This window comes from Rhipicephalus microplus, chromosome 3, assembly GCF_043290135.1.
Source record: "Rhipicephalus microplus isolate Deutch F79 chromosome 3, USDA_Rmic, whole genome shotgun sequence".
Lineage (NCBI taxonomy): Eukaryota > Metazoa > Arthropoda > Arachnida > Ixodida > Ixodidae > Rhipicephalus > Rhipicephalus microplus.
In genome coordinates this window covers 64,090,360-64,113,796 of record NC_134702.1, presented here as the reverse complement: position 1 = coordinate 64,113,796, position 23,437 = coordinate 64,090,360, and the positions used below count along the sequence as shown (strand labels likewise).

The 23,437-nt window shown below is 45.5% G+C and overlaps 1 protein-coding gene, 1 long non-coding RNA gene and 1 other non-coding gene across 3 annotated transcripts in view; 1 reads left to right on the top strand and 2 right to left on the bottom strand.

Moving 5' to 3' along the window:
- The window catches only part of LOC119174044 (ribosomal RNA small subunit methyltransferase NEP1), a 29,259-nt gene extending 24,642 nt beyond the window's left edge, over window positions 1–4,617 (top strand). The window contains exon 6 of the mRNA XM_037424825.2: window positions 4,278–4,617. Within this exon, the coding sequence (XP_037280722.1) occupies window positions 4,278–4,391 (114 nt within the window). The 3' untranslated portion in view covers window positions 4,392–4,617. The remainder of the gene's footprint in view (window positions 1–4,277) is intronic.
- The window catches only part of LOC142803760 (uncharacterized), a 157,961-nt gene that overhangs the window by 23,352 nt on the left and 111,172 nt on the right, over window positions 1–23,437 (bottom strand). The gene's annotated exons all lie outside the window — the stretch shown is intronic.
- On the bottom strand, window positions 15,538–15,662 carry LOC119160222 (U5 spliceosomal RNA). Its single transcript, XR_005108295.2, has one exon. It is a non-coding gene; the product is annotated as a U5 spliceosomal RNA (small nuclear RNA).

Below are 23,437 nucleotides of genomic sequence, written 5' to 3'. Positions count from 1 at the left end.
GTTGGGTGGCGAAACAAAAATCAACATGTTTATGGCGCTCCAAATAATTGCTGCTTCGCGGAGCGCGACAGGAAGTATTGTTGTCGTGAACTGCTTTTGCCATGCCGGATTCCGGATTCGATTAACAGTGTGCCGAGACTTCAGATTCCACAATAAATGGTCGTGATGACAATGGAGATCACGATGAGAATGAATTAATGGACGAAGAAGTCGCACTCGCATGGGCAGACCTACAGGAATGTGATTCATGCAAGCTGACTCCTGCTTGCTGGTGCAGGAGGAATTGACAGACGAAGACACCATAAAGAGCGTACAGGAAGATTGTGTTTAGTGGGACGAAGATGACGCATCCGCGCTACGTAAATGCTACGTCACATGTACTGGAGGCATTCGACGTCATCAGACGTTGCATCAGGGCGCAGGATGACGCCGATGTGGCTCTGTTGGCAGCATGCGAAAGTCATGTTGTATCATCGTTTGGCAAGACGCAAAAACAGCTGAAACTGACCGAATTTCGGCATGCCAGCTTTTTTTTTTTTTAAATCAATGAGTCGTGTGACTCGTATGTGTTGTTTTTTTCCCCTCAAATCGCGACAACTAATTTTGGTGACAACGAATTTTCTCGCCCGCTCCGTCAATTTCGTTGTCGCGGGATTCAACTGCATTAAAGCAAAGTTAGTCTTCTCGCTGCATGGACAGGACTGTGCGACCCTTTTTCACAATCTGATTGTGTACCAACACGGCAAGTTTAAAAGTTGTCTCAAAGGGGCCCTGCAACACTTTTCTAAATAGCCATGGAATGGGTTCACTAAAGGAGCTTATTGGCTCACGAATTCACCGTCGTAAAAATTTTCAGAATCCGTCTAGTACGAGCGGAGTTACAAAGATTTGTGGCTTGCTGCCATTCCATTCTCTCGTCGCACCAAAAGCGTTGGAAGCTAAGCAGGGGAGGATGGCACGGCGCAAGAAAATAGGTCACACTCACCATCAACTTGAGCACGTTTTTATCCCCCCCCCCCCTTTTATTCGAATACGCAGCACCATGCACATGGGTGAATGTGGATGGTGCACAGTTCTCACATACTTGGTGCAGCTCAGGAACTTGTTTGTGCTAGCAACTTTGGAAACTTTTTATGAATCACACAATTTTTCAGCCAAAAACAATTTTTTCGGCCCCTAAAAGCAAAATCGGTCGTGTGCGTGCATGATGTTGGGGCACTGAGGACAAACACAATTGGCAATGAGAAATGGTCCATGAAGTACTGTCAAGCTGTGGCATCGTATATTTTACTGGATGCCTGAGTAGTGGCTCAAGCTCCCAGCAAAACAAGCTTGCTTTGAATTCTGGACTAACACAGTGAGGTAGCGCTCGCAACCGGCACTGTAGTGTCATCTGCTAAGCGTTTCTCGTCCGTGGCCCATAGAGTATTGCCACTCGATAGATTGATGTTGGCAAGTATGCGTGGCCATTTTGTTAATTCGTGCCAAAGCTATTTGAGCGTTCGCCATATGCGACGCCAGTGACTGACACTAATGGGAAGAGTTTGGCAGAGAAAGCTTCTCCCTCGCACAGCAGGAATCTAGTCTTAGAGGCAATGGCTGTGGAAAGGCACGTATGGACAGCACAAACAGGCCCATGGCTTAATGACTCAGGCAGGCAGCATGTGTGAAGCATAAAAAATGTTTAAGGCAGCCACATGGTTGTGCATTCTAAGGAGTGCAAAAGCAACCCTTCATTCTACATGATGAGGTTCTTGAAAAAGCAAAATAAAAAAAAGACAAATATGGAACCTATTTTCATTGGGAAGGGCTCAAATCAAGCCATCAGGACGGAATCACTTTTCCTGTTTGATAGTTTTCATTCCTCGCCTAACACCATTATGTATAATCACACACATTATGTTGTGTATGTGTGCGGTTCTTTTTCTCTGTAAAAAAGGGCTGAATTTTTTATGATAAATTCAATCCAGTGGGCGGTCCCTCCCGTCTCATTGTTTTCCTTCTTAAATTTGTCGCTCTTAACCTTAAATATATAGCGCTTTCTCTACCACTGGAAATTTATTTTCCAAGTTTTGGTGCGCCAAATTAAAGGTGCAGCCCTAATAGTGGTCTACATGGTGTCTAGCTCTTATCAGACCTAAAGATGAACAGATGAATGAAGTTCGAATGTTTGGAAGTGAGGTTAGTTGGGGCTCGTGTATCAGTGTCTCACTAATCTGATACATTGATGTCAGATTAGAGCATCCTTGTACAATGGTTCATTGTTCCTATCCTGGAGCTGCAGTTGAATGAAAAAGAAATATCTTTCCTTTATATTGCTCATTCATGGTGAAATATCCAAATGCTCTTCTTGCCCTTTATCCTAGTGTGTATGTAGCTGGCAGCTCACTGCGGTCTTTGGTCCTTTTGGCTTGTTAATTCACCTGCAAGCACTCAGACATGACAAAAAAAAAGCTGCTCTTTATTGTTTTTTATTGTCTACTGGTGTAGAACTATACCCTTTCTATGTGTTTGGTAATCTCAGTGTGAGCCATTCTACCAAGACTGATCATGTGTACACATTGTTTCCACACACAGTCACTTATCTGGATAATGTTGCCCTTTGTCAGTATAAAGTCAATATGGTCCGCATGTCAAATAAAGTACGGCACACAGCTGCTCGGCAGATCGTATGAAATGCCTATGCTGCCATTTATCTATTTGCTCACGTGCCTACCTTTTTGCAGGTTTTGGGAAAATTTTGAGACTTTCTTTGAAATCTTTCAACAGGGAAACTGTTTAAAGTATTTGCAATGTTTGCCTACACTCGCAAGAAGTTCAATGTTTGCTACTTGTATAGATTTGCCTTTTTTTGCTGTTGTTCAAGGTTTCATGATGAAAATCTGCGCTAAAGCCGGACTGTTATTGATGTGCCCATGCTATCCCATTGACACTTCATGCCAGCTTGACATCACGAATTTCGATGTGTTTTCTCCTGTCTAGGCTGTTGACACACAGTAGAAATTTGCAGAACATGCAAAATTTAGTCCTGAGCTCTTCGAGAATGCATTTTATTTCATCTTGGTGTTAAGCACTAACAAGGCTGAACAGACATGAAAGTCCTTGTCATGGCAAGTTGGCTTAAAAATTTGTAAGGAGGCATCACCATCTTTGTCTCTCTCCATTTGTTATTTTGCTATTAAGCCATCTCTCTGTTGATTGTGTTGGCTTTTCTGATATTGTAAGAAAGATTTCACTAGCACCAATGAACTCATCTTTCTCTTTGGAGTCTGTTTAGAGAGGCTAAATTTAAATTCTTGGCAAGTGCATCGTGTGCCGCAGGGGGCGGGGGGGAGTCGTTTTTATTACAGTTAGCATCTGGCTCTGGCCATTTCTCACGCCTGTTCTATCAGGCTGTTCGAATTCTTCGGGTTTGGACATGGCACACTGGCCCCGCACTGCTCTTCGGTTATTGTTTTCTGTGCATGCAGTGCCATGTTTTCATACACATCTCTGGACCAAAAGGTATAGTGTGTTTGGAACATCACAGTATATGCAGACGTATCAGTGCCATTTTTTGAAATAAAATGCATTGGGATGACATTTATGTAAGTATTTGTTTGAAATTTTTCGTGGGTTACTCCCTAGTTAGGCTGAGGTGAGGCGGCAGAGAAGTTCTCTCTCTCCTGCAGTTCTGGCTGCCGAGCTTTCTTTTTCGTGACTACTGCGCAGTTCCTGCCCGGCCTTTATGCTTGTATGTTTAGCAGCCCTTTCATGCGCTGTTAAATCTCATTCTTCATTTTTGCTCTCTCCTATTTATGGTAATTCCGAAGGGTTGAGACATTGTTTCAGCTCCAATGGCTCTGACAGACAGACCTGCCATACTGGCCAAGGAAGCCCGTCAAACAATCAGCTTTTGTCACTTTTTAGCCTTTTTTTATTTTTTGCAGACTTAACAAACATCCTTGCAATCAAGAAATCGTCAACACTCACAAGTCCCTTGTTCTGGCAAACTGCTGAAGAATTCTGCCCTAGTTGTTTATCAGCATGCTAAGACAATTGCTCCACCTGTTGTCATAAGTTTTTCTCGCTATGCTTTTCTTTTTATGTAAGTTGTTGGATAGTAGTAGGCAGAGAATGCATTGAAAATGCCAGTCAAGTATGCTCAGAAGATGGAATGAGTTCTTCATAAGTGTGTGCCCGAGATATCTCAAAAGTGGCTGTGTGAGGGTCTTTGTAATGGTCTCACACTGTCTTTCTACTAATAAATAATGTTTGTGCATCGTTCGTTTTCCCAGGTTGATCCCGACTACACGGAAGGGTCCTTCTCCATTAGCCAGTACCCGCTCTCGGCTGCACTAACCTGTTCGAAGCTGTGCTCTGCCTTCGAAGAGGCATGGGGAGTGCACTGATGGTCATCTTCATGGCTAACCATTGTCTGTGATCACTCACACACCATCTTTGGGCAGTGGACAGCAAGAAGCTCATCCGAAAGAAGAGGCTCATCCGAGAGAAAAAAAATCATGTTTAGGCAATGACTCATTACGTTCAGAGACCTTTGCAGCCAAATGCACAAAGGCTCTTTGACTCTTGTGGGAAATAGGCTCAGTAAAGGATGCATTATTATATTTTGAAGAAGTCTGGTTTTTCTTAGTGATAATATTGAAAAAAATACTACATCTGAGAGTTCAGTAGGTTTCTATTTCAAACAGACACTGGTTGTGGTGTTTTCAAATGTTTCATTTCATTGTTCATGCTTTGCACACTTTCTCCTTGACAGGGAAATGAGATGGAATTTAAGAGCGTGTGGTCCCTGAAATGTCACCACAAATCCAACCTCCAATTTCGCTTTGCCGGAACATACTACAGAATAGCTAATAACACGGAAACTGGTGAAATTCTTTATGCATACTAGTTATTCCAGACAGCGCAGAAATGGGACGCACATGAAACCACACAACAGAGGCGCTTTCTTCCACTAGGCTTTTACTGCGCGAACGCGAAATATATAGGCAGAAAAATAGAAGACACCCTGGTTATAGTTACATTATATGAGCACATATCAAAGACCACGACTGTTGCCGTCGGCGAACCAAGAGCGTCATCGATTTCCCAAGCCCCGGACCAGTCGCCAGCAGCCCGCCGACGCGCCTCGGCTCATAGGTAGCTACACCACATGAGCGTGTTCTCATTGGCGTCTGCTCCGTCTATGGCTGCGACACAGGCCACAACACCGATCCAATTTCAACCTCAACAACAGTTGGTAAATTATACCTATTTCTGTTGTGATGCAACTTAGTGTAAGTGAACTACTCGAGCGCGCACACATTGAAGACGCGAGTGGGCATTCCACTGCTGTTTCTCCTGGCCAGTATCGCGCGTGCGTGCCCAACATGCTCGACGCGGCCCAGAAGGCAGACGACAAGAACTTGGTACGAAAGCAGTGCGAAATCCAGAAACGCGCGAGAAGTGGTCAGAAAAAGCAAAGATAGAGCAAGAGCGCGTCGAGAATTTCCAGTGTTCTGCTTACGATAGCCGCACAGTTATGTGCACCGCGCTGTTGTTTGCCAGCGGCCAGAAATAGGTTGTCCGGACAGTCCCGGACAACCTACGCGAAAAACACACACATACGAGCGATCCCGTACCAGTGGGTGGAAATTCCGGTTGGTCGCCGAGAAAAACGAATGCGGCGTCCGGGCCATTGGGTACTGAAGGTAAAACAGCGCGCTAGACGGGACAGTTTTTCGGGGGTGTCGGCTCGACGCATGTGCGCTTCCTGCAACTTTTTGTCCCATCTATGCGCGCTGTTTCACGGCCATTATTGGTTAAAATCACGGGGCCTTCCTCCGTGGTTAACATTTGTCGAGTGCTGCTAGTCGAGAGTTGGCAACGTCAGGCTGCACTACACGACATTACACTGTACAAGTGTTAATTTTATGTCATTTATGCTTTGTAGTTGAAATCATAGTCAACGAAATGGCATCCTTCACCGCTTGTTCCGGCATGCACAAAAGCACCTTGCGGAATGTGGCGCACGTGTTGTTTTGAGCGATACATATGTTCAGTCACGGCCACTGAATGAAAGAGCGCACGGGTACGGCCCGCCGCGTGCTCCAAAACCGGCGTGATAGGTCTAGTTCCCGAACCACCGCTGTGGCGCCACTGGACGGGGGGGGGGGGGGGGGGTGACAATTTTGCCGAGCGCTCACGGAATCGCATGCGCGGCGTGCTTGCAGTAGTTAAAATTGAGCGCGTGCATGTGTGTGCGACCCGCGAAATCTTTTAACATCCGTCTAGCGTGTGCCCACCAGGTAATTACCGATCTCGCTTTTGCATAGCTGCAGCCCTTGCAAATTTTCGGTATTGTCTTGCCCGAGATGCATGGAGCCTTGCACACCGATCAGGTTTCGCGGAAGTAAAAATTGTGAGGTCATTTTACACGGATCCTACAAGATCACAACTAACTGATTTAGAAGAGCTATACTTTTCCTAATGCGTCGAAATTTATTATAGTAATTGTGAGTATGTCGCTTCAGAAAACGTTGCTACAGATTTAATCATTTCGTTTAAAATAAGCAACCTCAGCAATTGCAGTTGCCACTGTTCATTAACCACAAAATAAGATAGACTTTTTATTTCCTCCAAACACGTCTATAGTATTCATACAATGCAGTATCAGATGCAACAACCGCGAAATATACTTAGCGTATGTGCGATCTCATAAAAGTGGACTCGAGCCTCTTTGAAATTTCAGTGGCTGTAACTTCAGTGCTCGCAATTGAGCGAGCAGTTATGAAGTGAATAATATGAAAACTGTCAGACGAAAAGAGCGATGAAAGTCTGGAAAATGCGAGCACAACTGTTCGCGTTCCTGCGCTTTTGAATGTTTTTTTGTCTATTTCCGTCACGACATTCTTAATGATAATGCAACATATTCAACCTACATTACACAGTGCACACATAATCGCAACAAATTGCGTGTATACAATTTATTATTGCTCAGTTTAGGGCTCATCCTGAGATTTTTTTTTTACTTCTTTACACCCTTGCCTAATAAACCAGTTGAATATTGATTCACACCTAGGTAGGCGATATTTTCCAGGGAGAATATCTGAGTGAGTGCATATTAGTTGGTGACACTCACTCACACACACAAAAGGTGCCCCGTTCCGCGGCCGACAAGCACATGTTTACGTTCACTCCGCCACAGCCGCTGGCTGCAAACGTTGTCGCATCCAGGACGATAGTTATAGCGCGAGAACAAAATGATGACACAGAGACGAGAAGGACACGAAAGACAGACGCTCCTTCTTGTCTCTGTGTCGTCGTTTTGTTCTCGCGCTATAATTATCGTCATGCCATACCAACTAGCCCAAGCTGCCACACTTCTAAGATGCATCCATGAGTTTTGACATCACCTTCCCGTTTTCTCTTATCTCTAGTTTTTCTTTTTCTGATTCCCGGCGTACCTCTAGTTCTCTTCTAATGCCTGCCTTTAAGCCCTTGGCACCTTTGTCATTATTTCCAGTTATTTCCGAACGCTGTCGCGTTGTGGATGTCGTGCATCTCTCGCAAGGCCATGTGGAACTGGTGTTCGTTTTCGTAAAACAGCTCGAGCACCCCTTCCAGTGAAGAAGTTCGGCTGTCTGTGGCCATTTGCGGAACAGCACACAGAGTCAAACACACAGCTGCAAAACATGCGAAGGCAAGAAAATGCCGAAAAGCAGCTGGTGGGCGACAAGACTTTATATTTGAAAAATAGAAATACTGGCAGCCGACACACACGTTGAGAGCCTCTAGCCGGGAGATTGTGAGGAGGGTCGTTTTGAAAAGAGCTGCGGTAGGAAAAAAAAAAGATGACATAAATAATCCGCTATAATCGTCTGTGTTTAATTTTCCCGTTATTTGTTATTGTTGTTTTGTTCTGCCTCCATCTTGTGCGCCCAACTATTGGCTTATGTGTCTATTGACAATAAAACCATCCATTCGGTATTTTCATATTAGCCTCTCCACGGGCATTGGCGAATCCCGATAGCCACGTGCCGATAGCACTCCAACACGCTTGTCTTCTGGCAGTCTCCCTCATGCGCTTCTGTCATTAATTACTGTTTATTTGTTCTACTATGTATCATCAATAAATTAGCCCCTGTGCTCGCTGAAACGAAGGCACGTGTACTCGACTGCCCTACATCAGCCATGGTTTAGCGATGTGTAAACAATAAAACACGGTGAATTGTCACATGACCCGGCCGTATATATATATATATATATATATATATATATATATATATATATATATATATATATATATATATATATATATATATATATATATATATATATATTGTCACGTACCAAGAGCCGTAGAGAAGGGACAGGAACAGCGGGGCAGAAAGACACGAGCGTGTATCTTCGAAACGAGGCGCTAACCACCCTTCTTCTTCGTTCTCCTTGCCCTTTTCGGCTCGCTAGGGCTTGCCGGCTCACAACTCTAGGTGGCATTATTCCCCCTCCCATTAGAGCATCGACCCGATGCTCATACACAAGGGGACAGCAGGGTCGGTAAGGGAAAAAAAAAAAGAGAAACGGTAGCTATAGCGCACAGGGCATATGCAGGTGCAAAAAAAAATTGTCTGAGGTTGGTCATAAGAGAAAAAAAAAACCATTAACAGAGTTCACAGTTCGTTCGAGACCCAACGGGCAATGTAAAAAAAAAACGAAAATGTTTGCTGCCTGGGCATAATAAGACGAGTATCACCGCGTAATATAAGGTTTTAGGCGGACGACATGCACAATCTCTGTTCGTGGTGAGTGGCGCTGTGTCGTTGCCGAGCCTCCGTCTGGAATAACTTCATAGTTGACCTCGTTCAACCGCCGTAATACTTTGTAGGGTCCGAAGTACTTGCTCAGGAGTTTTTCGCTCAGACCTCGCCGTCTAACAGGAGTCCAAACCCACACTTGGTCGCCAGGTTGGTAGGAGACTTGTCGGTGGTGGATATTGTACCTTCGGGCGTCTTCACATTGCTGCGATCTTATGTGCACGCGAGCTAATTGACGTGCTTCCTCTGCACGCTGAATGTAATCGTCGACATCGGGAGCTAGTAGCTCGTGCTGGTCGATGTCACAAGGAATCATAGCGTCTAGCATGGTTTGCACGTCTCTACCGTAAACGAGGCGGAAGGGTGCGAACCTTGTCGTTTCCTGGGTTGCGGTGTTGTACGCAAACGTTACGTATGGCAGGATTTCGTCCCACGTTTTATGCTGCACATCCACGTACATAGAAATCATGTCCGCCAGCGTTTTGTTCAGCCTTTCTGTTAAGCCGTTACTCTGGGGGTGGTATGCGGTTGTCTTGCGGTGGTTCGTGTAACTGAGCTTGAAGATGTCGTCCAACAGTTTTGCCGTAAACGCTGTCCCTCGGTCAGTGATGATGAATGACGGGGCACCATGACGAAGCACAATGTGGTGCATGAAAAACTGGGCGACTTCAGATGCTGTACCGCGTGGCAATGGCTTCGTTTCAGCATAACGCGTCAAGTAATCAGTTGCGACGATGATCCACTTGTTTCCGGAGTGAGACATAGGAAACGGTCCAAGAAGGTCCATCCCAACTTGGTCAAACGGCGTACGCGGTGGATCGATGGGTTGTAAGAGGCCTGCAGGCTTCACAGGTGGTGACTTGCGACGCTGACATTCGCGGCATCCTTTCACGTAGCGTTTGACACAAGCTGCGAGTTTTGGCCAGAAATATAGCTTTCGAACCCGGTCGAGTGTCCGTGAGTATCCCAGGTGGCCGGATGTCGGCTCATCGTGGCAGGCTAATAGGATGTCATCACGAAGGTCATGAGGGACGACTAGAAGATAAGATCTGCTGCCAACACCAGTGTTTTTCTTGTATAATATGTCGTGTCGTAAGCAAAATGACGGCAACGTACGGGAAAGGGGACGAGGAACAGACGCGGTGCTGCCTTCTAAATGATCGATGATGGGTCTTAACTCGGGGTCCGCTCGTTGCTTACTGAGGAGGTCCGCCCCACTGAGAGTCCCCAGGAAGGTGCTGTCGTCTTCTACAGCTGTATGGTCGGACTCCAGAGGTGCTCGTGATAGCGTGTCGGCGTCTTCATGCTTTCTACCCGACTTGTATACAATGGTGATATCGAACTCCTGAAGTCGCAGACTCCATCGTGCTAATCGCCCAGAGGGGTCTCGGAGGTTAACCAACCAACATAAAGCGTGGTGATCACTCACAACTTTGAATGGGCGCCCATATAGATAAGGCCTGAACTTTGTAATCGCCCATATTACCGCGAGACATTCCTTCTCTGACGTTGAATAGTTGGTTTCGGCACGTGATAGAGTGCGGCTCGCGTAGGCAATCACACGTTCAATCCCATCTTGTGTTTGCAGCAGGATAGCTCCGAGACCAATGTTGCTTGCGTCAGTGCGCACCTCTGTGTCAGCGTCCTCATCGAAATGACCGAGTAAAGGAGGGGAACACAATCGATGTTGCAGTTCCGCAAAGGCAGTCGCTTGTTCGTCAGTCCACTGAAATGGGGTGTCGTCACGCGTAAGTCTGATGAGAGGCTCCGCAACCTTAGAGAAGTTTTCAATAAAACGGCGATAGTAGGCGCAGAGCCCCAGAAATCGCCGAAGACTTTTTTTGTCTGTCGGAGCTGGAAAAGAGGCCACAGCGGCAGTCTTCTCGGGATCGGGCCGAACGCCTGCAGCGCTCACAACGTGACCGAGGAACTTCAGTTCATTGTAGCCGAAATGGCACTTCTCTGGCTTGAGGGTAAGGTCAGCGGATCGTATGGCTTCAAAAACACTCCGAAGGCGATGAAGGTGCTCGTCAAACGTTTTTGAAAAGACAACGACATCATCTAGATAGACGAGGCAACTTTTCCACTTGAGGTCAGCGAGAACGGTATCCATCATTCGTTGGAATGTGGCCGGAGCGGAACAGAGGCCGAATGGGAGCACTCGGAACTCATACAGGCCGTCAGGAGTTACAAAAGCCGTTTTTTCGCGGTCACGTTCATCGACTTCAATTTGCCAATAACCACTTTTGAGGTCGATTGAGGAAAAGTACTTTGCTCGCCTCAGCCTGTCAAGAGAATCGTCCACTCGAGGCAACGGGTACACGTCTTTCTTTGTGACGTTATTCAGCTTCCTATAATCGACACAAAAGCGAAGTGTACCATCCTTCTTCTTTACAAGGACCACTGGCGATGACCAAGGGCTACTTGATGGCTGTATTACACCGTCTTGAAGCATTTCCTTCACTTGCTTTTGAATCGCGCGTCGTTCGGTTGGTGAAACGCGGCAAGGCTGTTGCCGTATAGGGTGCGCGTCGCCGTAGGTGATAATACGGTGTTTGGTAATCGATGTTTGGCGGATTCTCGATGAACGTGCAAAACAGGCGTGGAATTCTATCAACAGGTCGTTAAGCCTTCGTTTGTTTTCGTCAGAAAGCGCTGGATTTATGTCGACGCCCCGGAGAGGTGCTTCGGTATTATCGGTTGCCTCGGAAGCAAAACACTCAGTCACATTAGTTACTGGGTAGGCATAGGCGATGACAGTACCAGGGAAAAGGTGTCGGCGCTCGTAGCTGAAGTTCGTAACAAGTACCTCGCAATGGCCATCGTGAAGGTCTACTAGGCTTCGTGCTACGCAGACACTTTGGGAAAAGAGCAGGGATCGATTGCTCTCCGCCACCATTTCACCGTGTGCTGATTTGTTACCAGCCACTTGAACCATAACACTTGAGCGCGGTGGTATCGTCACAGCATCGTCAATTACACGCAGACATACTCGATCGTGGTCGGGATTATGCTCTGGTGTGGCGCTTTTTGTTGAGAACGTGACGAGGCGTTGTCGAATGTCGATGATAGCACCGTGCTCCCTCAGGAAGTCCATGCCAATGATCAGGTCTCGAGAACACTGACGGAGAACGCTCAAGCTGATAACAAAGGTTGAACCACGAATCTGTATTCGTGCTGTGCAAACGCCGAGTGGCATGACGATGTGCCCGCCAGCAGTACGAATTGGCTTGAGGTTCCAAGGCATCGTCACTTTCTTTAGAAGAGCAGCCTGTTTTTCACTTATTATAGAAAAATCCGCACCCGTGTCAACTAAAGCAGTGACTTTGCGACCGTCGAGCAGCACTGGAATATCTAATGAAACCTTTTCGGAACCAGCTGGTGTCGTCGTCGTCGGGGAATCTTCAGTTTGCGGAAGCGTCGGTAGGAGGCCTTGAGCTTGTCCAGTATGAGCGGCCTCGCCCCCGAAGGTCGCTGTGGTTAGTTTTCCCGGCGCGGACTGGGGGACCGACCCTGCGCCACGCTCGAATAGGTGCGGCGATTAGGAGAAAATCGCCGCGGCGACGGGGAGCGTGACTGGTGAAAGGATGACGAAGTTCCGCGCTGTTGAGCCACATACTCTTCAATATCAGGGGGCCGCTGACCGAACCTGGGTGGTGGTGAGTTCGTCGAAAATCCGCGTAGTCCAAGTTGCCGGTAAGAACAGTGTCGGTAAAGATGCCCAGCTTCGCCACAGTGGAAGCAGAGAGGACGTCGATCAGGCGCACGCCAGACGTCTGATTTTCGCGGGATCGGGCGAGGTGCGCTGTAATATGGCGCCGCTTGGACCGTCTGCAGCATAGCTGGGGTCACGGTGGGATGCGGGATTGCGGGTGTTACAGGTTGCTGCAAAGCTTGAGCATACGACAAGCGGGGGAAGTCACCGGGTGGTTGATAATCCCGCATGCAAGATGGTTCTCTTAAAGCATGCTGGACTTCATCTCGGACAACGCTGGAGAACGAAGAGGTAGGGGGCTGCGAGGGCACTGACAGCTTCTGGAGTTCTTCGCGGATGACTGAACGTATGAGCTCTCGGAAAAAATCCATTTGGCCACCGAAAGCTCCAAAGTAGTCCGTAGTTGAAGCATTGACGTGCCGCTCGTATGACGGGGCCCGGTGCCTAAGGGTGCTTTCGATGGTGACAGCTTCCGTGAGAAATTCTGACACAGTCTTGGGTGGACTGCGTACAAGCCCACCGAAAAGTTGCTCTTTCACCCCGCGCATGAGGTACCGTACCTTCTTTTCTTCTGGCATGCCGGGGTCAGCTCGGTGGAAGAGGCGCGTCGTTTCCTCGACATACATCGCAACCCCTTCATTTGGTAGTTGTATGCGGGACTGCAGATCGCGCTCAGCTCTCTCCCGACGGTCAGGGCTTGCATATGTCGCAAGAAGTCGGCGTTTGAAGTCTTCCCATGATGTAAGAATACCTGCCCGGTTCTCGTACCAGACACGTGCGCCGTCCAAAAGACTGAAATAGACGTGCCGCAGCTTGTCTGCGTCGTCCCACTGGTTGTGCACGGCAACGAACTCGTAATGGACAAGCCAATCTTCCACATCCTCAAGTGCAGTGCCATGAAAAGGATTTGGCGTTCGCGGTGTGAGTAATGTGCAATGGAGCGGCGTTGTGCCGTTCGTACCGGTTGGGTTGGTGTCGGCATGGCTGGTCGGAGCTGCCATGTTGTTTGCGAGCAGTCCAAACTCAGGGGATTGCCCTCGGATCCTTCTGCTGGCGCGGTGCACAGGAGTGACCACCGGTACGACGCTTGTGTTCCTGGTATGTGGAGGGGTACGGTGCATAGATCACCCAGCACTTCCACCAGTTTGTCACGTACCAAGAGCCGTAGAGAAGGGACAGGAACAGCGGGGCAGAAAGACACGAGCGTGTATCTTCGAAACGAGGCGCTAACCACCCTTCTTCTTCGTTCTCCTTGCCCTTTTCGGCTCGCTAGGGCTTGCCGGCTCACAACTCTAGGTGGCAATATATATATATATATATATATATATATATATATATATATATATATATATATATATATATATATATATATATATATATATATATATATATATATGTTCCTGTCTAGTATGAACTATTAGGAAATTGAAATGCCACTTCTAATGCTGTATACTTTCGTAGCCTCTTCAATGAAGTTACGAGGAGAGCTTCACCATGTTTGTAGAAACCACATTTATCCAGCGTTTGAAGCTGAATTACTTTCCACAAATAACACGAAAAATATTCAAATCATGTTTTTATGCGTTTTCAGCATACAAAAACTATGAACGTATATTGCCAAGTGTCCTAAAAATTAGTTGTCAAGCATTCCGGCTGAAAAAACGCGAAGGTGCTGAATAAGTGCCACAAAAATTGAAATACTAGTTTAACACATCTTCATAAATAGAACGACTTTGTCACGCATTCAGTGCCAAATAATTCAGCTACATGCATTGTAGATTTTTCTTTCAGCCTCAAAGCAAGACTGAGCTGGTTCTGGGAAAAAAAAAAAGTCAGGTGCTCGGCACGCACACGAAAATTCAATTCAAGATAGCACCTACGTACTCTACCAAATACACAATATGTCATCACTGCAGTAAATGAGATTCAAAAAACACTGATTAGAACAATTGAGTGGGTCACTGTGTAACAACGACCAGCTAATTTGCTGCGGCTGCCGCCCCGAGGGCGCCGCCGCCACTCGTTTCCCCATCCTCACCCCGTCGCGCTGCAGCGGCCGCAACTGCAACTACGGCTGACACGCGTTCTCCCATTAGACAGTTATAGTATACCGGGCGTACCGTGATACCAGAATCGAAGTGCGCAGTGGTACGGTAACGCACGTTACCCGTACCGCTTACTGTATGCGCGGTACTTTTCAGATTTGACGTTACCGTGGTAGCGTAGGTGCACGCAGTGTAGGTAAACAAGGTGGCGCTCTCGGACGACCGCTTCGAAGTGATTTTGGCGTAGTTGTTGAAAGATTCCGCTTGTACGCGTACGCGGCAAACGACTGTTTAAAGTGGCTTCGCTTGCCTTCAGTTAGCTTCGACGACCGAGTATTACGGATTAGCCAGCGTAGTTTTTGAGTTAGCTTGCCATTTCGAACGCGCCTAGGCCTAACTGCAAGATCAATGTAAACAAACTGGCAACATAATTTTTTCGCGTTTGGTGCGTGGTTCATATTTATTTGCTTTTATTATTAGTAAAATAAGCTTGTAACAATGATTCGCGCGGTAGCATTGGCAAACATTCTCGTTTTATTTTCACTGTCTTTAACTTATTAACCATTCGATAGGTGGCGTCACCGTCTCAGTTAGGGCACGTAAACGCTATCTCGTTGAACTATAAACGCGGTCCGCAACGAACATTTCTGCACGGTAACGCCCTTCCCGTAACCTCCGCTATCACGTTAACTGTAAGCCGTACCGTGCGCTTTTTCATCCAGCGGCCGTGGTTCAGTCCAGGCAATGCAACGACCACGATGGTGTATTCTACACGATATAGTCCAACAGGAACTGTTCGATTAGATTAATTACTATGAGCAATTCGATTACCACCACCCTTGCTAGTCGATGAATTCACTTCACCGCTCTGGCGAAACCTCGTCACACAACCTCCACTGCTAACCCCGTTTATCTCACTACGTTGTTCCCTTCTGTCGTCAATGACACTCGAATTCTTTCTTTGGATTTCATTGTTAGGCCTCACCCAAACGGGTAAGGCCTCCCAAAAATTGGCCTATAGGCTCATTTGAGTGTCCCTCCCCACGGTAATCTTTAGTAAAAGGCGAAAGATTAGTGCGTGGATTTGAGGAGAGACCTGAGCGATGAGGTGAACGTGGAAGTCACATGCTGTCTTTCACAAAAGCCCGCAGACGTGGTCTACCAGTAGTCATTTGAACTTAGATAATTATTAATGACAAGTCACGTATTATAAAAAAATTTACTCATTATCAGTGTGTAAAAGCTCTCATATAGATACCTTTTAGTTAACCCTTTCAAAATATTGTTTCGTGTTTCTGTAATTCTGTATTTATTACGTGCAAAACGCTTTTGTTTCACTATAACGCACGTAGGTAGCCGCTACACCAGCAAGTGTCACATTACTTTTAACTATATCAGTTGTGTAAATAAATAATTTTTAGTTATAACCGGCAGGTTAACAAAGTTTTGGAAAATATTCGCTTCATATAATGTTTCGCCTTGCTCAAATTTTTCTATTCGCTCTTTTTCTCCTGAATGCATGTAGTCGAGAGTATGTGATGTTCAAAAGTCAGAGTACTGAACATGGCCTCCAAGAAATGCGTTGTCTATCTCGGGGATCTTGTTTTTACGGGAGCCGGTTGCGATGTGAAATCGACTAATCGAGTGTGCGTGATACCAGTTGTTCAGTCGATACAGTCACAATTACTGGTGTACCTAGTATAAGTGTTCTGTGAGTGTACTGCAAAGCAGCGAGAACTCGTGCTTCAACTTTCGGCTGCTCCTTGGGGAATTTCAGTGATGCACAAACGGATGTTGTGTTGTGACCTACGAACTTTGTGCACGTAAGATTTTCGAGGTGCTGGCATCAGGAAATCGCTTCTTATGTACTCGCCTTAGCGCCGTACGTGTTTGTGCATGTCCATCGAGTGTGATTTCTTACTAAGTTCTAAAAAAAAATTGCTCATAATAATAATAAAAAAAAATTCTCACGGTATCGTCTACCGAGCATGATATATTTGCTAGAGTCGCCGAAAGTTAGCTTTTCGTGTGAACTACGTCTGCATACTGCAATTTTTACTTGTATTACATGCCTCACACGTCACTACTCTCACTGAAGTCGGCGCTCTTAGATCGCGATCATGCCCGATCCTGATTGAATTAATGCACCTTGATACGGTCGTTCGCGCAAGCTGCTCAAAGGAGCCAACCACAGTCGAGAAGTTTTGTTGGTATTTGGCTCAATCATGAGTGCGACACACGCACTTGTGACTTCTGATGTTCTGATAACGTTAGATCTCAACTAGCCGAACTACTTTATTGTGGCGTATGTGGATAATTTGTACCGTATCGTGCAGCATGGAGGTATGTAATATGTCTGTGCAGTCGGTTAATGAACCTGTGATCATCATATTTGCTGATTTTGAGCTACTCGACTCGATATCAGGCGCCGGCGCTCGGGTGTGCAACTAACCCTTTTGTCTGGGTAGTGTACTAAAACTAGCCCATGTGTAGCACCGTACTTGAGCCCTCACTGCACACAAGTGAAATCCTGCGTAGTGTGTTGTAAAGTGTGAATGGCGGAATCTAGACCACATGTTTGTGGAACACTATGATGTAATATTCAGTTTACTTCTGGGCTAAGTGTATTGATGTTTTGGGATGAGCTTTGACAAGGGCATGTGAGGCGGAATATATATTATGGTCATTGAAGATTTCTGTGCTTTCTGGGTCTTTCAACTTTGCAGTGCAGCATTAGAGCTCCTATTGCGCTACTCTCCATTCGTTAATTTTTAGACGTGCCCGATTTCTATTGCATGTTTGTTATTGCCTGGTGGGACCTTTATAATAGCATATAGGTGCTTGCTACTGTTAGCAATACATTAACATTTGTCTAGCAGCCCATCGGATCAAGTTGCTACGTGGCCGAGAGTGTCTGGCACACAACAGCCAAAGCCGACTTCCTGAGACATTTGAGGAGTTCACAGCACTACGAAACACGGACAAATGCACGTCTAACCAACTAGCCAGGAGATGTGCTATTGTGTGCTCCAGAGACCATCCAGCTCGCAACAGCCAAGGCCGACCGCAACAGGCTTCGCTGGCACTTCATCGAACCAAGTCGCTGTATGACCATGACAGAGGGACATGCAACAGCCAATGCCAGCCTCCAGAAGTGCCGCCGAGCACTGCAAGAAAAGAAGAATTTGACACCATAAACAGCGTTCAGTCTGGTTTCTTCCCCGATCAATAGTTTCCCTTTACATTGCGGTGTCGAAACCCCTCCTGCGGATACGTCTTTTTCATCACACGACTCGAGGGGACCTTCTACTCCACCGCATCGTGCTGTGGGCTGCGAGGACTACAACAAATTGTCCCTGATCAACATAGACCAGACTCATCGACTTCAACACCGGACCCGATGGATCGCCTACTAAGCGCTTCCGCTCGACAAGCACAGAACATGAAGCTCCTGCAGGTAGCAAGGTCACTGCTAACGAACCCTACCGTGAAGTAGCCCCAGCTTACAGGTATCTATGACCATTTGTCAGCTAGCAACATCGAGCTCTCAAAGATCAATGATGCACTCGAGGAGCACCTAACTGACGAGGAGCTCGAAGCGGAGTATGTCGTGGCAGTAGAGTGTAAGGATTAAGCTATCGGCATGCTCGTCGATATTCGCTGCAAAATAGACAGTTTTGGACGGGTGAACAGTACAGCAGCGACTGCTCCTGTGAACGCGACAGCAACAGACGACGATGTTTTTCTACTTACGGCATTACCTTGCAGGTGAAGCGGCAGCGGCGACCTCTGGTTTCCCCATTTCTGAAACGTGGTACGCCAACGCCATAGATCTACTGAAAGAACGGTTCGGCAATCAACAGAATCATGCTACAGTACAGCAGCGACTGCTCCTACGAGCGCGACTGCAACAGTTCCTGATGCTACGGCCGAAATTGGCCCAAGGCAGCCAAACCTTGACTTGTCAACATTTAGAGGTGATATTCACCTCTAATTGAACATCTGTCACAGATTTCTGTTCGGCTGTGACATGGCAAATCACTGTGGGAGAAATTTGGATCAAAGATTGAGAATAATGAAAGGCAAAGACTGTCCTTTACTGACTGTGCTGTGAGATTGCAAAGAAAACACATGCAGGCATCCCGTGCACGAAGCTTTAAGTTGAAAGTGAGGAATTAACAAGGAAGGGACATCTGTCTGGCGCATATAGATTTTTGTTTAACTGCGAACTAAAAGAACATAAACAAGCTTTTTTTGTAATTTTGGTATTATTTCACTAGAAGTTTGTTTCATAAATCTTTCTCTGGCCTATCAATTTCTACATCGACGGCTTGCTAGATTTATAGAGATGTGATGGCTCATCAAAGCATTTTGTTTGCCCTTCAATTGCAAGATGTCTGCACAGTCTTCGAGATTACACTGCAGAGTTCTGTTGTCAGCCTTGGATTTTCAGTGCTTTTAGAGCCATTCATGGAGCGTTAATTTCCATGCTTTTCTTCTCTAGTTAGGCAATTTAGGTTTGGTTTGTGGATTCGCAATTACTATTCAATGAAGGTTAAACTTGAATATTTTACATTAATTCGCAGTCAGTAAATATTGTGTAAAGGCATCCTGTCATAATTACTTTAGCATATTTCAAGTTATTCTACTTGCATAGTTCAAGATGATGAACATATTAGTCACTAGTCTGAACAATTAAAGTCTCTCGGTCATTTTAGAACATCAACTAAATTCACATCTTTTAACATTATGAAGCCTTAAAAAATTTATTCGCTTTTCACTGCATAAGAAAATAGGTGTATGCCTTGTTCGTGTTATGCATTCTGAAACACAAAAGCCTTGTAACGTCTACTATGATACAGCTTCCAGCAGAAATAATTTTTCTCTCTAAACAGCATTAATTGTGCAGGTATTTTTTGAACAAATATAGTTTTGAACAGGATCTATTTTTAAACAAGATGTAGCACAGAGAACCAATTAGCTAATGTCTATATCAGACAATTTTTTATTTGTTTACACGCACTTATTAACAAGCTGACCAGCAGAAAGATAAAGATGTGGCAGGCAGTTCACGTGTGTACTTCCTTTGCATTTACCAAGCCCTGAGAGTAATATGGTCAGCAGTTAATTTTGCTACACCCCTACGTCATCTTTTTTTCAAAAGAAAAAGCAATTGAAAGTGTACCTCTACGTTCTCCAGCCTTGTCTGTTCATTTGACATCACATATGCGATATGCCACATTGTTAATTCAGTCTATTTTGCTTATTTGACAGACTGAGCTAACACCCAAACGAACTTCTCGAACTTTGTTTTACATGTCTGGTGTGCGATGTGTTGGTACGTGACCCCAGTGGTTTATCTACTGGCAGTATTAATGACAACTGACAGACGGTAATACCAAGGGAAGTACAGGGGATGTTACTTGTAGTAGTTATGGCATAAATGGGAAGAAAGTAATATATGTTGCAGATCCATTCCCGGCTGGCGGCAAGTTATCTTTTTGTCCTCATTACTTTCTTCACACGTATAACCTACATACTATTACATATAACATCCCACATCCTTCCCTTGTTTTGACTGTCTATTAGCTCTCATTAATATGATATACCTAACAGAGAAAAATGAACCCTTAGAATTCCTGATCTTTTCTTTATCTACTGGCAGTTATTTCAATAGTTGTGCGTTAATGCACCTATTGCCCAGCTAATATGATTATTGTGTGTGCATAAAAAAGTTGCTATAAATAGCTTATTTCTTTCAATCTGAGAACTATTTCATAGCTGTTTGTTTTTGTGGCCTTGTTTGTTGTGACCATCCAAAGAGATTTTTTTTCTGTACTTTATGTATGTATTTACACATCTCTGTTTTGATGAATGCTTTGTTTTGAACGGATGTTATTTAACTTCTTATCACTTAAGGTAGCTAATGAGCTAGCGTAGTGTCCGACATTCCATTCGTTCATTGAAAGCAGCATTTGAGCTATGGCATGGTATTGAGTGCAATCGTTGCAACTGCTTATACATATGTGGGAAGTATATTCTTTTAAAGCATTCTTGACAACGTCATGAGGCTGACAAAGTTTTATTGTTTTCAGTCTTCAAGCAGCCCCTGAGTATAATGTGCGTACACCTGGTAGTTGTCACTGTGACATCAGTTCAGGCACTTGCCTCAGAGATCTTTTTTTATCATCTCCAATCCCAAGTTCTTCATATGTAACTTGTGGGTGGCAATGAGACCATTATATATTTTTTTTTTCAGTTTCACTGTGAAATTGGATCTCTTTGGGAGCTTCTTGTGATGCTTCCACTTGCATTTAAAGTGAGCATAACAGTGGCTTCAATAGCTGCCTGAATGTCTGATATTGCAAAACGTGTGCACTCACATGCTGCTGACACTTTACGGCATCTGATGTCTAGACAGATCATGCCAGACTGTCATCCAAATGCTTTTATAATACTGGTGAACATGTACCAAGGCTACAAAAAAAGACTGTTGTCCTGTGTGTTTTTGAGTAATATGTGTACGTCTTCTTCAGTATCACGCAAGCATTCAATAATCACAAACTAGCCGATTAAGTGCATTAACGATTGAGTTACAAGTTATCTGCTATCCAGATGCATGGATATGTGCAGGACTATCCACAGCGTGCACAGGGCAGTCTCACCACAGCACGACACTAGTCATGTAACATGTACCCACCAAAGTCACATGCCTAAAGTAACTGCCTATCTCAAATTGAACAAATGAAGACAAATTGTACGGGCTTGTTTTTTTTTGCTTTGTCCACTTTACTTTATTCTCATGTACATAAATACTACAAACTACATCCCCTATACTTTTCCTGGCTTTCTTGTCAACCACACTGCTATGCCTGGAGTGGTGCCTGTAAAGACCCCCTGTACACCTTGAAGTGCCGGGAAAAAACAAAAAGGCTAGCTTGTTATCTGCAGCCTTTAAGCAGATCTCATTAGACCTTTTGCATATATCATGGGAAAACCATGATATATGCATATTTATACGAACGGTTCAGTCTCGGGAAGTTCGACGGGCGCTTTTGTGATTGCATCTAGATCAATCACTGTCAAGTTCTAGACTTCACAAGTCACAACATCTACGGGCTCCGAGCTCGCCGCCCTTCTAAGCGCAATGAGATTTGTTATGCGAGAATGTTCTGCTAAGGGGGCTATCTTCTGCGGCTCCAAGGCGGCCCTTCAATGTACGCGAAGTGTACGACGCGTGAGGTACCATCAAATGGTATCTCAAATCAATAAAGTCTGTCATCGCACAACTAACAAAGGACATGACAATCTTTCAATGGCTGCCTGGTCACTGTGAGATTGGTGGTAATCACCTCGCCGACAACACTGCCATTGTGCCCACCACGGAGCATCCGCACTGCTCATACCCCTGTCAAGAATTGATGCCGCAAAAAAACTTCGCCATATCGCACATAATACCACACTTATGCTTTGGAATCTTCCACTGAACTACACTCGACGCCCACGGAACCTCCCTTCATTACTCCAATTACAGCTGCCATCAAAGACTTCGTGACAGGATGCTACAATGCTGTGCTGGTTGTGGGTCGGCGTTGCCTTCACAAATTTATCAAGTTATCGCATTGGTATGGCTGACTCCCCAACTGTGATAACTGCCATTGTGTAGAAACTCTAAGCCATGTCCCGTGCCATTGTCAAGACAATGAAGAAGATCGCCGGACTCTCCAGCGTGCCTTAAGAAGGCTGGATGATCGACCTTTTACTCTGGAGAAGATCTTAAGAGCGTGGTCTTCAAGTACTTCAGCCAAGAAAGCCACACGAGGCTTTCTAGAATTCTTTAGGGCAAGATCACTGTGCGACCGCCCGAGAATTCTGAATTGTGTTTGCGGTGTGAGTGTTACGGGCAATGTGTGTCTCCTCTTCTCTATCTCTTCTAAAGACGATAGTCTTTCTTGGGGCACTTCGATGCGAAAATTTTGGTCTGTCTGTCTGTACAATTGTCTGTTTGTCCGCCGTAACGATACCCCAAACGGCCAACCCTATCCGCGGTGCCCACCAATATTGCTCAATTTCAGCATTCATACTTGTGCGATCGTCAATTAAAAAGCAATTATTGCGAATATCTGAGGTACCATACAACACGTCAATATTTTGTATCTGTGTCTACGCTAGAGAAGGCATACATAAGTAATTCCAAGGACCGTAGGGTTTATCAAGCTGCGCTGACAATGCAACGCGATGCTCAAAAAGGCAAGTGTTTCCAACTATTTGCTAAGACGACACGGGGATGGCACCTGCCCGCCGCTTTGCGTTTTACACTTTAACGCCTCCAAGACAGGCGCGCACGCCTTCCTTTTTCTCCCTCATTTCCCTCTCCCCCGTGTAGGGTAGCAAACTGGACAGTCTAGTTAACCTCCCTACCTTTCTGATGTTTTTATTCTTCTCTCTCTTGTCATTCACTTTAAATAATGTTGTAATTCTTAGTGATGTGACAAAACCAGCGCGTAACACAATTAAGTTATGCGATTTGTTGCCTCAAAAACCATGTAACGCTAGTCGCCTGACGTACTCACACGTAACGCTAGCCACGTGGCATATTCTCGCCAAAAGCACGTAACCCTAGTCACATGACGTGAAATCATGTGGTCATGTGGCGAAAAATGGCCAAACGCTAATCATGTGACATTTGCCCGCAAAAGTCTCATAGCAGCATTCGCATGACTTGTTCCCGCCGAAATGATGGAAAACCAGTTACGCCGCCATAATCAAGTCACACTGGTCACGTGACATGTTCCCGCTATACGACCATGTATAACTATAGTATACGTGACTATCCGCTCTTGGTCCGAGCCTTCCACCAGTAATTCAAGCTGACCCAT